Source organism: Fukomys damarensis, unplaced genomic scaffold (assembly GCF_012274545.1).
Source record: "Fukomys damarensis isolate Sample0158 unplaced genomic scaffold, DMR_v1.0_HiC HiC_scaffold_24, whole genome shotgun sequence".
Taxonomy (NCBI): domain Eukaryota; kingdom Metazoa; phylum Chordata; class Mammalia; order Rodentia; family Bathyergidae; genus Fukomys; species Fukomys damarensis.
In genome coordinates this window covers 45,911,599-45,928,608 of record NW_022900936.1, presented here as the reverse complement: position 1 = coordinate 45,928,608, position 17,010 = coordinate 45,911,599, and the positions used below count along the sequence as shown (strand labels likewise).

General features: G+C 35.3%; 1 protein-coding gene across 1 annotated transcript in view; it reads left to right on the top strand.

The window, feature by feature from the left end:
- The window catches only part of Impg2 (interphotoreceptor matrix proteoglycan 2), a 94,326-nt gene that overhangs the window by 54,628 nt on the left and 22,688 nt on the right, over window positions 1-17,010 (top strand). Inside the window, exons 11-13 of the mRNA XM_033755888.1 lie at window positions 7,941-8,185; window positions 11,758-11,843; window positions 15,468-15,768. Coding sequence (XP_033611779.1) covers window positions 7,941-8,185; window positions 11,758-11,843; window positions 15,468-15,768 — 632 coding nt within the window. The remainder of the gene's footprint in view (window positions 1-7,940; window positions 8,186-11,757; window positions 11,844-15,467; window positions 15,769-17,010) is intronic.

Below are 17,010 nucleotides of genomic sequence, written 5' to 3'. Positions count from 1 at the left end.
CAGTGTGTATCAATTTAGCTATGAATGTCTCTAGTTTATCATTCTTTATGGCTGAGTAGTATTCCATTTTATAATAAAACCACATCTTCTTTATCCAGTCACTAGTTAATGGACAATAAACTTAAATAATTAAAAAAAAAACAATGACAAAAAAGAAAATCAAAAAAGAAATAATACCCCCAAATTTAAAGACACAGTCAAAAAATGGGCATCTGAAATAAACAGACATTTCTCAGATGAAGAAGTAGAAATAGCAAATAAACATGAAAAAAATTTTCAGCATCACTAGTCATTCGAGAGATGCAGTTGCAAACAACATTGAGATTCCATCTCACTCCAGAAAGCATGGTTGCTATCAAGAAATCAACCAGTAATAAATTCTGGCTGAGCTGTGGGGAAAAGGGAAGCTATTCCACTGTTGGTGGGAGTGTAGACTGGTGCAACCATCGTGGAAATCAATGTGGAGATTCCTAAAAGAACTAGGATAAGAGGTACCATTTGACCCTGCTATTCCCCTGCTGGGTATCTTCACAAAAGAATTAAAAGCATCATACCACAGCAATATATGCACACCCATATTTATAGTGGCACAGTTTGTAATAGCTAACCATTGGAAACAGCCCAATTTCCCATCAACTGGTGAGTGGATAAAGAAGATTTTTAAAAATAAAATGGAATAGTTCTCATCCATAAAGAATGAGAAACTAGAGAAATTTATAGCTGAATTGGCCTGATATTTGAAAGTTCTTTATATATTTTAGATAGTAGTCCTTTGTCTGAGGAACAGCTGATAAAAATTTTTCCCACGTAGTAGGTTTTCCCTTCACTCTGTTGGTGGTTTCTGTTTCTGTACAGAAGCTTTTCAGTAAAGTGAGATCCCAGGTTGATTGTGCTAGTTCCTGTGGTACTGAGGTTTTGTTCATCAAGCCTTTTCCTGTGTCAATGTCTTCAAGAATCCTACCTAACCTATCTTTCAGGAAGTTTAGTTTTTCTGTTTTATATTTAGATCTTTGATCCATTTTGATTTTAGTCAGCATTTTTTTTGGGGGGGGTGCCAGGGATTGAACTCTGGCCCTTGCACTTGTGAGGTAGGTGGCGGAACCACTTAGCCCAATCCCCGGCCCTGATCCATTTTAGTTTAGTGCCTGGTGAAAGTTTAGTTTAGTGCCTGGTGAAAGATGTGGGTCTAATTTTAATCTTTGGCAAGTTGATACTCAGTTTTTCCAGCACCATACAGACAAATATTTAAATACTGAATTATGCTTAATTTAAAATAGGAATAATAAGTTATGTTAATGGAAATGCTGTCAAGTATATTGTGTCATTCAATAAGATAATGAAGTATTTTTTGAGTGGTAAATGAAAGAGAGAAAGCCGATCTATAATAGTTTATTTGTAAAAAGAATTTCTCTCTGGAATTTTATAGAAGAAGCATAATATAAGAGCTTAGTAAATATTCCCCTTTACATATTTCTTGTCTTGTCTCTTTTTTTGGGTACAGGGATCAAACTCAGGTCCTTGCACTTGAGAGGCAGGCAGCAGAACCACAGAGCTAAATCCCTGGCCCTCATTATTGTTTTTGAGTTCCAAATTTACTTTCTCTTGGAAGACTATTAAGTATAATAAAGCAAAATCAAGGGTTAACTGTGGACATGTTTATAGATCCAGTAATATTTCTTACTGTGCAGTTGACATCCGATATCCATGGCTTCTTCATCCATGGATTCAACTGGCTACTGATGGAAAATATGGGAAAAAGCAAAAAATACAAGAACAAATTGCTGCCTGTACATGCAGTGAACATATACAGACTTTTTTTCTTGTTACTGTTCCCTAGACTATTTACATAGCATTTGTATTGAGTTAGATACTAGAAATAATCCACAGATGATCTAAAATATATGGGAGAATGTGTATATGTTCTATGCAAATATTACAGCATTTTGTGTGAAGGACTTGAGCATCCATGCAATTTATGTTTAGGGGATAAATGCCACAGATAGGGATGACAATAATATTGTATTTGAATGGGCTTTCTGATTTCCTCACTTTCCTTTATATTATTTTAACAAGTATTTTTGAAGTAGCCACTAATGGGGTAAAGCCTATATATATACAAGAAATCATGACTCTTGATCTCTCTCCTCTAGGAACACATATATAATGAAAATTGCTTTCAGAGATGTCAAAGTGCTAGTTCTTTTTCTTTTTCATTTTATCGTCTCAGGATCCCTCTGGGACAGCAGAAATGAGTTAATACTCATTTTTTTTTTGGAAACAAGGAAATTTTGCTTTAAAAAGGCAAACGGATATCCTAAGTTATATGACTAGGCAATGACAGATATTTTGGCAAAGGCAATCAGATTTTGGTTTTCTGTACTTTTAGTTGATGTAAACTACTCTGTGTATATGTATTACAGATATAAATGTTGAGATGTATGCTCAACCAAAGGCTGGATTGTTTACTTGTCCTCTTGAGGTGATTAGAATGCTAAAACAACCCCAAACCTCGATGTTTAACCCTGTAATAAAAATAGGTATCCATTCACTAAGTGCTAACACTGCTGCATGGGGACACATACGACAGTTCCATACAAAGCTATTAGATTTTGTGATACAGTTATCAACCTACATATAATTTTCAAAAAATTCCAGCATTATGAGATATTATTACTTGATGGAATTTATCTGTAACTTTTTAGTATGCTTCTATACTAAGTTGTGTATGAGTGACCACGGCACAGAACTGTTATGTTTAAATAATACATATCCCCAAACAGTTATATGCTTACAAAATTTTATCTTCATTTTGTCTTTCAAGCTGCACTCATTTATTGTAAGTCAGTAGGACCCATTTGAAGTAAGCCAACAACATGCACACATACTTCATAACTTCCCTAAATAATACACACACTTCTAACTTCAGTTTCAACTTTGTAAGAAGTACTATAGAAAAAGGAATGCCTGAGTTTCCTTATTTTGGTCGATCTTGATGAGATGTTATACTGTCCCTGGACAGGAAACTAGGAGGTTCCCAAAGTGGTGATAAGGACTCTAAACCCACCTTACTCAGAACAGTTTACAGGTTGTAGGTTTGTTGACACGTTGCAGAAAAAAATTTTCAGGACATGTCAGTAAGAGGTATAAAGAGATTTATAAGGCAGAAATTTAAAAGTAGATACTCAAAGAAATAGAGTACAGGTCTGAGAGGAGAGAGGGGACGGGCGGGGGTGCTCATAGCCTGGGGCTAGACATATTTAAGGGAGATTTACAGGTGGAAATCTGTATAACTTGTGAATCTATGGAAAGAGGGGATTCAATTTACAGGTGAAAGGTAGCAGCTCTTTCTGTGGGGGCTTAACCCATTCTCAGGTGAAAGGGGAATGGGCCAGGCTTGTTGTGTCTTGGGACAAAAAACAAAACAAAACAACAACCCCCCCAAAACAAACAAAAAATCTGGACTTGTGTCTAGAAGCTGTAGTTTTTATTTTTTAAATTATGTTTTTCCTTTTCTGTACCTATCTTTATTTCTTCTGTCCTACCTCAATACCAAAAATTTTCCTTTGAAAAATCTGCTTATTCAAAGCCAGTCAGGGAATTTAAGGTGAGAGAATAAGAAAGGGTGAACTTTATCTCCACATGACAGATGTCTCTGGAAGTAACTGTAAAAATATAGAAAATATAGAAATGTAATAGTCCAGTATTTTTTGGTTAACTTAGAGTTTCTGATGGAGGACATCCAGTACACTTCTTAAAGATGTCTTTGGCCTTTTGGTTTTCTTTCAGTTTGTCCACCCAGAGACATCTTTGTACTCCATTACGGTGCCAGAACTGAGCCTGTTCTGGGTCATAGTAAAGTGGCCCTAAGAATACATGGTTTCTCAGTACTTCAGACATTTTTTTTCTTGATTCTCCTTCTAGGACAAAAACATAGCAATAATTTGCATCACTTATCTGAGCTGTTTTATCTTCTTTGATGAATTTATCCTCAGTAGACAAGGAGGATTATATTAGTAGTTATGTTTGGATATCCAATGGAAACACTAGGAAGCAAATAATGTTTAACAGTAAAGAGTAAGGCCAGTAATCTAGCCAGGAAAGCCGGATGCATAGATTTCTTGATTCAAGAACATTCCTTTTGATCTTCTCCTTGTAATATTTAAGTCATGCAAAGTGGATGGTAGCTTTCCAATAAATGCTTGACTTGTCTGATTTTCTGTGTAACACAGGACATAATTCAAGGTGTATTTGGCACAGCCTTCTCACTTCTCCCCTTTTCTCTCTCCTCCCCTGTTCACATCACTCCTCTCTTTCTTTCTTTCTCACTGCATCATATTTCAGAGTCATGTTAACAGTATTAAGTGAGTACACTAGATTGTGCAGATTTCTCAAGGAGAAGCCCAACTTTCTAATATGGAGATATGGTACAGTCAGTCCCACTGAACAGAGGCAGCATATACATCCTCACCAAGTTGAGCTTTATTTCTAAAACAATGTCTCTAAAATGATTACTAACAGGATACAAGTGTATGAAGATAATATAAATACTCTCTAATTTGGAAAATTGCTCTATTTATGTTTGTAGGCTAAAAATGCTTCAAAGTAGAAGTAATACATTCTGTCATTTAAGTGGAACAAATTCTTTTTTTTTTTTTTTTTTTTTGTATCAGGGATTGAACTCGGATCTTTGTGCTTGAAAGGCAGGCAGGAGAACCACTGAGCTAAATCCCCGGCCCAAAATTCAGTTTTATCTGCCTGTATTAGTGAACAAAATTGATCATTTGCCCCATTATTTTCAATATTTGTGAAAATATTATGAGCCAGACATTATTCTAGATATTTGAGACACAGAGCTTAATAATAATTGTGCCTATACAGTTGCAAGGAGATAGAATATGATCATGAACCACAACTTCAGTGTTTGAAAGAGCGTCCATCCAAACTGAGAGAAAAAATAGCCAGGTGAAAAAAAGTGGGTATGTGCATATGGAGGATATATGGGGTGGGAGGCAATAGCAGACAGTGCAAAGAGAAAGAGGTGGATGTGCAAGATCTAGAGATGGCGGTGCCTTTTGTATGCCAGAGTACATCAGAAAGACTGAAGGCTCCTGAAGAACAGTGGAGAGTATGATGTGCTGAGTTCCGACCAGTAGGTGTCTCTCTTACTGTTTTATTCCACTTTAGAACCATCACTGTTATTTTAATATTTTATTGAATTTCTTTCCTTATAAAGAAAGATTGGAAATTATGCATGGATCAACATGTCTTGATGTGTGAAATTTAAAGGCTTTAATTGCTTAAGGGAACTTGTAGGTGATAGCAGATGTTTTTATTACCTAGACATCAGAGTTCCTACCTAAATGCCCTGCTTAAGAGAGGTAGCTTATCAGATATGAGAGGGAAACAGTATTGAAGTGATTCAGCATTTACACTCACTGATAAAAAATAAGTAAAAGAAATGAAAGCATTTCCATGCTAAAGAGATAGAAACATCAGTGAGATCTGGGTGTTCATATAGCAGGTGGGGTTTCATGGCATTTCCTACATTTCTGAGTGTCACTTGCACCATGTAGTTCAGAACTAGTCTAAACCAGCCTATGCTCCCAGGAAGGAAAAGTCTTTTAAGACCACTTCATGTTTTCCCAACCACAAGAGATAACAAATTCTCTAGGATTCCCATTGGTCTATTTAAAATGAGAGCATCTACCAGCTGCCTCTTACGCATTGGCTGGCTCATGCATTGTCTTCTCAAAGGAAAATCTGTAACGAGTTATAATAAAAACTTTTTTTACAAGTTTGAAATCAGGAATACCTTAATAATGGCCAGTATAATTGAACCACAATAGCTTTTATTGGATTCCAATCTAGAGATGTATCTTAAAAGGAAGCCCCAACACACTGTGATCAGAAGCTTTCCACTAAACAGTAACATAAATTATTGACAACTCCTTTTTTTCCTAAATTGCACAGTATCATTTTGTTGATACCATTTTGTATGTGTGTGGTGGGAAGGTTACTGGGACTTGATCCCAGGGAGCGCTAGCTTATCCCTCAGCCTTTTAAATTTTTTACTTTGACTCAGGGTCTTGCTAAGTTGCCTAGGCTGGCCTCAAACTTGCAATTCTTTTGCCTTAGCCATCTGAATAGCTGGGATCATGGGAGTGCAGCACCATGCTGATGATATTTTTTTCTTTAGCTATGTCTGAGTTTTCTTCTTATATTCAGACAAGTATAGATTTCTGCTCATCCAGCAGACACTGGGTACCTCTCAGTGCCAGGTATCAAGCTGAACCTTGGGGATAGAGACTCAAGGGAAGAGAATCATTCTTGTAACATTAAAATAAAAACAAACAAAAACAAAACCAACCAGTGAAGGCTATAATTGAGGATAAATATAAGAATATATAAGTAAGTTCAGAGGAAGATGAACTTATTTTTATGCTTTGATTTGGGAATTATTTTGCTATTGTGGAGTGTCTGAAGCACCAAATTGCTTCCATTGTATGCCTGTCCTGGATGGTTTATCTCTCCTTGTCCCCTGAGGGATATTGGTAGGGCTTGCAGGCTTTTGCCTGTGATGACAGTGTACAGAGACAGTCTGGAAGCCAATGTGGTGGGTGACTAGCACAGAACTTTCCCCATCATGACTTTTTATGATAATAGTTTCTTTAAAGCACTGAGAGTTTAGCATCACACTGTAGTTTAGAATGCAGGTGCTGGAGTGAGATATAGCTTTGCTTGAACATCTTTATTATGAAACTTAAAAAAATCTTAACATCTGTAAAGTTCAGTTTGTTCTGAAGGTGATAAAAACTTTTCACTCAAGTTATTAGAAAATTAAAGGATATAAAACCAAATAAAATGCCTGTCATGTTATAAGCACTTAGAGCTGTAAGTTGTTAAAGAAATCTGGGTGGGAGTCTAGGACAGTGATGGCAAACCTGTCTCATGTTGTGTCATAGCGAGCTATTTGTATCACTGGAAACTCTAAAAGGTTTGCCATCAATGGTCTAAGAGGAGTATTCCTATTTACTTTAAATTTAGTATCCTATGTTATTTCGCCAAATTGCTATTTTTAAAAATTTTTAAATTCTTATTAGTACATGTTTGCAATATATAATGATTACTTTCATTGTGAGGAATTGGTACATGTATGCAACACATCTCAATTCTTTTTTCCCCTTCTCCCATTTGTTTATTTATTTATGTACTTATTACCAGCCTCAGATTATTTATCTTATGTTATTTATCTTATGAGTCATTTTAAAGTTAACTATCATATGTACGGGTTACCAGACTAATAGACCAAAAGACATACAAAATACATAAGATAGTTATACTAAATCAAAGTACACTTTTAGATATATTGTTCATGCTGGATTACAGTAATTTTTTTCTTTGTCTCTTTTTTCATATGATCTGCCTTTTATTTTGCACTTTATTTATATACTGAGTTTCTCATATGGGAGAAACCATGTAATATTTAAGCCTTGTGTGTCTGACTTCCACCATAAACTATGGTTTAGTACATACTTTTCCAACAACAACAACAATAAAGAAATATAAGACAATTTCTCATTGTTGGGAGAAGTTAGAAAAACTTCATTTTAATAAAGGAATCAAGGAGAAATGCTAATAGAGAAAGAAGGAAGAAGGCTGATAGTTAACAGAAAGGAATTGGCTTTAAAAGGGGGAAAAAGTGTGAGAATAAGGGACAAGAGGCTCAGATAATTCTGCAGGGTGGACTCTGTGGCTTCCTTAGAATTCTTGCCCTGTTCTTAGAGTTTTGATACACCATTCTCTGAAAGATGGAGATGGAAAAAGTTTCCCCTAAATTTGTAGAGGATGTTGATAGAACCCATTTCTTTTGATTCTCTCTCTCTAGGTCTGTTCTTTATGGATTAAGACTATTTTAATCTTCTTATTTTTTTCATCCACAGTGGTGTAGATGTTTATTATGAAGTTACCTTCAATGGAGAGGCAATTAGTAATACCACCTGGGACCTAATTAGCCTTCATTCCAACAAAGTAGAAAACCATGGCCTTGTGGAATTGGATGATAAGCCCACTGCTGTTTATACAATCAGTAATTTCAGAGATTATATTGCTGAGACACTGCACCAGAATTTTTTGGTAGGGGATTCCTCCTTGAATCCAGATCCTGTTTCTCTTCAGCTTATCAATGGTGAGTTTGGATGATGTTATACAGTGTTTTTTTATTTTTAATAGGTTTAGACTCTTTTCCATTATGGTCTGGTGAAAAATAATTTCTCTAATTATGTGTGGTTCAGAGTATTCTAAGAATGTATGACATGAGAATCGTTGTATTAGCTATGAAGCTATTTTGAATAACTTAATCAAATGCTCTCTGGGATATTTGTAGACAGACAGGGAAAGTGAAGAATAGCATGACATTTATAAATATTTGGACAAGTGGGAGCAAAGTATAAGAAAAAGAAAAGTAATAACTGAAAGTATGATTTGAAACAATCTGTACTCCTGCAAAGCAACTAATTCTAGCAGAAATTCACATGGTCAGGGCTTAAAAGGCAGACAGTAGAAGAGAAAGAGCAACTCAGAAAAACTTTTCAAAGGTCTTGGTCACAGGAGAACTGGGTGCTGAGAGCATTCAATATTAATTTTGAATATAGCTGTGGAAATCTAGCTATGATCCATAACGGATAGGTAGGTCTGAGATCATCAAGGAGAGGGTAACTCCCCTGGATTTGGAGACTGAAACATGGCCTAATTAATCTGAGACTAAAGTTTGCTTAGAGTTGGGCTACTAAAACATAACATCTTAACTCATCAGGGACACGAATTCTGTTAATTTACTTGCTGCCTCGTGTGCTTCTCTGATTTTGTCAATCAATGATTGCTTAGTTTTAAAAATTTCTATCAGAGTATATTTTATTGAAGTGACAGAATGGAAGAAGTTGTCAAAGAGGAAAACCCATGTATGAGACTATATTTTACAGTCTCTCCATTTCTCATACTTTTTGTTGTTTGCTGAGACAGGGTCCTACTTTTTACCTCCTGCCTCAGCCTACTGAGTGCTGGAATTACAGGCATGGACTATCACACCTAGCTCCTCTCACATATGTTTTAAGGAAAAAGAACTCGAAGCCTTGATTAAAAGAAAAACTTTAGACAAATTAAAAGTTTGGTTGAGCAAAGAATGATTCATGAGTTAGCCCTTAGAATCAGGACAGGCTCTGTAAGACTCTGGGGTTATGACCTAGGCCTGTGTGTGTGTGTGTGTGTGTGTGTGTGTGTGTGTGTGTGTGTGTCTGTCGATATACAAGTGAGCAAACAAAACTAGGCCTGGAGAAACTAGAGAAAATCATTGGATTTACATAGAAAGGACAAAAAATTATTAGTGGAAGAAAATGAAATAGATTTAGAAGGTAAGACAGAGAGGTACCTAGGGAATCAAGATTTTTGAGGTGTTAGAGTTTGGAGAAACGCATTTTAGAGAGATAAGAAAGCCTTGTTTTTTTCCAGTCAGTATTATGGTGTATGTAGTGTGTATACTTATGTGCACGAGTGCGTACATATATATGGGTTGTGTGTAGAGAGATGAGATAAAGGAAGAAAGAGAAAAATTTTACTGTCTAATATGATCCCTTATTCTCGAAATGAGAATATTTTAAAACAAATATTAGTCTTTTAAACTATTTTGTCTGCCAGATTAATGTTACTTTAATGTGACACTCAGCTGAAACAGAACCACAAAGTAGTCTTAACTTTATATGAGTTGCCCAAGTCTTTAAGATGTTAGTAGTTGTTAGTGATATAAATCTATTAGTTCTAAAACAAATCCTTTGTATTTTGGAGCATGGTAGGTACCCTGGGCTCCCTTCCTCATAATACTCCTTTGTCTTTGGTGAATCTTGGAATATTTGGACCAGATAAAATAGTGAACATCTTCTCTAAGAGCTTGCAATCTGAAACTTGGGGCTGACTGGAAGTACAGCTTATGGGCGGAAGACTTTAGGAATTTGAGTATTGGGATCAAACTGAGAAAAAATATAGTTAAGAAGTCAAAGCCTAAGGGAGCTTGAAAGCAAGACTGAGGATGAGGTGCAAACATGAAGGTCAATAGCCAAGGTGACAGGAAAATGGCACGAAGATTATGTGATGGGCAAAGTTAGATTGTTTAAGAAATTAAATTCAGAGATATCACTTCCCTTTTACATGGAGCTTGGAGATAGAGATACCTCCTAAAAAGAAGGTCAACAACTCTCTTAGAATTTGTAATCAAATTCAACAAAAGCTTTAAGATATCTAATACTGACCATGCCAGTTAGTGGCTTCATTTCTCATTAACTGTATGTTTTAATTATTTAGTATTTTGTTTTTAAAGTACATTTCTATTGTCATACCAACTTCCGAGTTCTTTATGGGGCTAGAACTTTCTAGGTGAGTTTTTAATTCTCAAAAGATATGATCATTATTGATCTTGTGGAGCTTATTTTCCATAGAAGACAAGATAACTATATACACACAGCTGGAAAGAGTTTTGGAAAATATATAAAAGTAGGGTTTTTGGCTTGTGCTTGCTTGATCCCCATATATCGGTCAGGCTTGTGGGGACAGGTGAATGAAGAGTTTCTGTTTCTATGTTAGAATCATACCCCAGGTCACACTTTTTTTTTCTTTTTTTTTTATTAAGTTTATTGGTACAGTTTAAGTATACAATACAGTTACATTCATTACTGGTAATTTGTATCTTTACATGATGTATCTTGGATTTTTCCCCATACCCCTGCCCTCCCTTCAACCCCTCCACCCCTCCCTATTTATAAAGACTTTGTTTCCATTTTTTCCTTTTCTCATATTTTTTTCCTTTCCCCTACCCTTCCCACTTCCCCTTCTGCTTTAGATGTTTTCTTCCTATTTCACATGATCAATTATATATTTTGATCCTTATTTACACTTTTAGTTTCTTGCACTAGAGAAACTATTCAGTATTTACACATGTCCAGGTCACACTTCTGGCATGTGCAAGCTCTCTCTCTCTCTCTCTCTCTCTCATTGATTCTTTCTCCCCTTCAGGCAAAATTAATTGCTGCTTTGCCTGTGTTACACACATTGTATATGCCACTAACATTATTTTTTATTTTCCAATTTGTGTTTATTTATTTCTCTGACATAGGCAATGCTTCCTAAGAGAAACTTTGCTTTATTAGTTATTATGATTTCACATGGGCAAAGTCTATGGTAATAACCAAAGTCTCAGTAAATTTTTGTTGAATTAGTTATATAATCTAATTTTTAATTGCTGTTTAATATTGGTACAGCAATGAAGGTATTGGTGCCCTAGCCTATTTTGCAAAGGTGTTTTCTGCTAAAATAAAAATCATTTTGCATATTTTTATATTCTTCCATTTACCAAATTATTTATTTATTTAAACTTTTTAAACTTAAAATGCAAAAAAATCACTTTGAAACTACTTCATGGGAATATGGAAAAGAGTGAAAAATCGACTTGAGAGAGAAAAGGAAATAATACAGTAGTATCCTAAATATAACAATGGCAAAAATATTTGTTTTATGTTGGATTCTTATAATTCAGTCTGATTGTACTAATAATTAAAATAATTGAAAAACACTAACATTTTCTAAGCAAGTGTGCCTCATATATTCTGTTAAAATCTAGTCTGTAAAGAGAAAGAACTTGTTTTTTAGTTATTTCTGCACCTCAGATACAATAATGTTTTAGTTTTAAAATGTCCTTTAATGTTCTTTCCTCAGTTAGAGGAGTTTTGCTTCACCAAAGTGAAGACCTGGTTTGGAACACCCAAAGTACAAATCTTCAGGCAACATCACCATCTATTTTGGTATGTTTCTGTGTTGTATGTCTAGAACCACTCACTTATGCTTTGTCCTTTGTCTCCTCACTCGCTTACTTTGGCATCATAAATTTCTCAAGCTGTTCCCATTTCGAATATTTTCTTACGTCATCCCTGAAACATTACTCATAGTTGTCAACTCATGAGTACCAAGTGTTGGTTCAGAAAATTTAAACCTTTCACAGTGCTTAAATGAAGTCTACATTGCCAGACCACACATGGTAGAAAAGTTATTATTTATGATTCTGTTTGGTGATAATTAAGTTTTAAGTGCCAACCAAGTTGTTTTCTGTGCTACCCAGAAATAGTTTTTATAGTGAAGACAAAATTATGATTTGAGTTACTTGGGCACAATGTATAGATTTTTATTGAAGAGTACAAAAATTATATTGAAGAACATATTGAAGAAAGTTTAGCCACTAAAGCATGTGGAATTGTGTGTGTATAGAAGAGAGATAAAGAAGAGTAAAAGTATCAACTAGCTAACAAATAAAAGGGACTCTCAGGCATCCTTCTAAATTGGACTGAAGACACTCCCATTTGCACATATGCAGCATGGGATGAATTTCCATGTTTGTTTTTACTCCCCAACTCCATTACGAATTCCTCTTACCCTACTACATTTTTACTTCCATTTCACTAATAGGGAAACATTCACTAGAAAAGAAAATGATTTCCTCAAGTGCAGTTAAAGCGACAAAGATGATACCTGCAACCACAATTCTAGGGACCTACCTGTCTACAGGGAATATTGGAATCTCTCACTGTCACAGACACAGGAGGGGAACTCCCTTCTCGTCTGCATTCCTGACTCCTTGTACTCTCTTAAGACTTCTTTTCATCTCATATCAGCTACTTGAAAGTTTTGTTTCTTGGCATTTTCTCAGCAGTGAAAATTTGGAAAGCCTTTCTGAATTCATTTAAACATTGATCTATGCAGCTATTTCTTCTACGTGGTTATATAGAGCAACTCAGTTTTGAAAATTGGAATCACTGGTAGTACTCTCTTCATTGAGTTCCATATTAGAGAAGAAAGGTTAAAGGAGTGTTGACATCAGAATACATTCATTTGGTCTTCATTCATTCATTCAAATATGTTTATTTTGTGCTTTTCGTATTCCAACTGCTGAGTAAATAAAGATATAAAGGTGTGGTCCCATTTACCAGAAGTTTCCAGTCTGGTAGTAGACAGACTTCTAAACAAATAGGGTGATTCAGATGCCAGAAGTAGTTTTAGAAAATTAAGAGGGAAAAACATTAATTCTCTTATATGGTACCACCCTGCTCTTTTGGAAAACAGAACTTGGTATTGAACAAATGGCCTTATTAATTTCCTCTGAATATATATACATTTCCTATGAAAGTGGGATATATAATATGTATAAGTAAAAATGTAGTGGAATATATATGTATACATATATGAAAGTGTTTACACACATATATAAAATCATATATAAATATATATATATAGATAGATAGATAGATAGATAATCTTAAATACTAGGAAAAAAAAAGATTTTAAATACTAGGAAAAGAAAAGAACAGAATTTTCTTTCTGTAAAGACAATCTTCCTATTCCATGTAGTAGACATTTAAATATTAATAAATGACCTCCTTCTTTCCTTCCTCTCTGTGTTCAACTGGATCTATGGAAAATGCTAACTAATGAGTATGGACTGCCAGGTCTTGCTTGGTTACTCTCTAGGAGTCCTTTCACCATTTGGGTATAGGCACTTGAGACCTATGAACAAATAGCCCACTATAGTGGGGGAAAACACTTGGACAAGGAAATCCAGATGTTCAGCTTTTGATTCTGAGTTTTTCTCTGCTCTTTTGTGGCCATGGGCATTTTACTCCTGTGAACTTCATTTCTTTGTCTTTAATAAACATGATTGGAGCCAGGTGTGGTGGCACATGCCTCTAATCGCAGAACTTGGGAGGCTGAGGCAGAAGGATTTGCATGGGTTCAAGGCCAACTTGGGGTACATAGTGAGTTCAAGGCCAGCCTGAACTACAAAGTGAGATCCTATCTCTAAAAAACCCCAAAATCAAAACTAGACATGATGGGACTGTATTCTTAAGAGTCTTTCTAGTTCTAAAATTTGGTACTTTTTTATGTTCACATTTCACACACACACACACATATACACACACATGTGTGTGTGTGTGTGTGTGTGTGTGTGTATGCATGCATGCATGTATGTATATTTGGCCCTGTTTCCTAATAAGATTTTTTGTAGACCAAAAGTGGCTCTGAAAAGCATCCAAGCCTTTGGCAAGACAGGATGGTATTTTTACTCAATATTACTGATTTCATATTTTAGACTTCAGTTTGATGTCTTCTCATTTAGCTGGACCTGAGCTCTTACTCTCCATCTGGTCCATTCTTAAAAGATCCAGAATATTGTCAACTTTGTAAATAGAAAAATGGAATAGCTTTGTGTGTTTATTTTGTATGAGTTTGTGCAGAAGTACACACACTCAGGTCAGCAATTAGAAACTGTGCCCACAGCTTATAATTATGTAAGGATAACTCTGCTCCTAGTAATTACATACTCTTAAGATACTGAAGTTTACTGGATGAATGCCAGAAGAGGTCTCCTTGATTGTATCATCTTCATTGGCTTGATTCATGAGCTAATTCTCACTGTTCTCGGTTCCACTTCTAATGGCGGATTCCCCAAGAAGGAATTTGTTGCCCTGAAATCTTTCTCTTTCTCCATAGATCATTTGTAATTGTATCTTGTTATTTGAAGATGGCCTTCAGCTTTCTCTTACATACTGTACATTTTCTCTCATACAGTAGGTTTTACTTCAATAGATTCAAGTTATTAGACTCCAGTTTGATGCCATATAATAAAAATATATAAACTTCTACCAAATATCATGGCCATTTTACCTATTACCATCATCATTAAGCTTTTTTTAGATAGACTGATCTTCATAAGATTAAATAATAAGCATCTTCAAGGGATGTGCTTCTGCTTTTGTGACCCTGAAGCTAAATGTTAAGATTAGTGTTACACTGGAAAAAAAAACTAGAAAGAGGAAATTGTATTTTCAAGATATAATGCCATTTCACAGGCCGGGTTACTTATTTGAAATTATTAGACCACTTTTTATGGTGGCATTTCTCATAAAAATGGAGGACATTAATTTATAGTATCATTCAGAATGATTAATAAAATTGCTAATTGTTCCTGCTGTGGGCAATGTGCTTAGGTCTTTGTCAATGATTGCAGATATTGGTAACTTTTATTTATTTAAATTAATTTAAATCTAAAAATGGAGGGAAATGAACCATCTACTGCAAAAGAAACAATCATTTTTTCTCCTTCAAATTTACTATTTAAAAAAAGTCACTGTTTAGTGTCTTTTAAATCTATTATCTCACCTTTGCTCCTTCTACAGGTGAGTTTTGAGAGGTTACATAGTTTTTAATCTAAATTTCCCAACTACTGTAGTTAAGTGGCTGAACTGGGAGTTGGTCACAAATTTGTTTGATTGTAAAGCCCTTGTCCCTCTCCCCTCCTTCTCTCTAGATTTTGGAATAGATGGTATTTTCTGTGCTTCTTTTATCTATGGTATGATTTAGCCTTTTTCTCCCTCCAGGATAATACCCTTCAGGCTGAATGGCCCTCAGCAGATGAACCCACCACCAGCAATATTTCACCACTTGACTTCAGCTCTGATTCTCCCTCAACCACTGGTAGGGAACTCCGGTCAGAAAGTCCTTTGGGCGATTTAGTGTCTACACCTAAATTAGCTTCCTCGAAGGTGGTCCACAGTTCTTCCCCAGAGGTTTTAGAGGTTAGCAGCTTGACTCTTCATTCTGTCACTCCAGCAGTACTTCAGAATGGCTTGCTTGTGGCTTCTGAGGAAAGGACATCTGGATCTCACTTATTAGAAAATGGTGAGAAATTTTAATCACTTCTCGTACATTGCTGTTGTATAAGATGAAAAGGATTTTAAAGAGAGGAAAGGGTCTATGGTGAACAGAAAAATGTTGTGGCATTCCCTAAGAAGAAATTGGCTTGAGAAACATGAATGAGAAGGGACAATCAGATTTAATTTGTGAGATTAGATAGTCCAAACTAGTAAATAGAATTAGTTTGGAAATGAAATAGAAATCATTTAATAGGTATTTTGAAGGTCATCTCAAAGATTATAAAATTTAATTAAATGACTACTTCCACTACTATTAAAGAACTACATATATTATTTGCTTGAATATTTAAATGGTAGACAAATGGCATCGAAGATAAATCCTTGTTTTTTATTTTTTTACATTTTATTAATTTTATTGGTACATTTAGGGTATACAATGTAATGACATTCATCATTGGAAATTTGTACTTTTACATAATCCACCTTGGTTCTTATTTTTTCTCTATTCCCCTGCCCTCCCTTCAACCACTTTACCCCTCCCTTTCTACGAAGACTTTATTTCCATTTTTTCTTTTTCTCATGTTAATTCCATTCCCATCTTTTTTCCGCTACCCCTTAATCTCCCTTCCCCTTTGCACCTTTTCTTCCTATTTAACATTATCTAGTATACCTTTTAATCCTTATTTACACTTTCAGTTTCTCACACTAGCAAAACTATTTGATGTTTATACATATGCATCCTATTTATTTCACCTAAGAGTGTCACCTCAGTGTGCATCCATTTAGTTATGAATGTCTCTAGTTTGTCATTCTTTAGGCTGAGTAGTACTCCATTTTATTAAAAAAACACATTGTCTTTATTCAGTGTCCTGTTGATGGGCAGTTGGGATGCTTCCAAGTTTTAGCTATTAGGAATTGTGCTGCTATGAACTTGGGTGCATATATATCATTGTGGTATGATTCTTCTAATTCTTTGGGGAAGATACCAAGCAGGGAAATAGCAGGGTCAAATGGTACCTCCAATTCTAGTTCTTTGAGGTACCTCCACTCTGATTTCCACAGTGGTTGCATCAGTCTGCTCTCTCACCAGTAGTGGAGCAGGGTTCCTCTTTCACCACAGCCCCACCAGCATTTGTCATTGGTTGATTTCATGATTGCAGCCATATTTCTGGGGTGAGATAGAATCTCAGTGTTGTTTTCATTTGCATCTCTCAAATGACCAATGATGTTGAACATTTTTTGTATGTTTACTTGCTATTTCTACTTC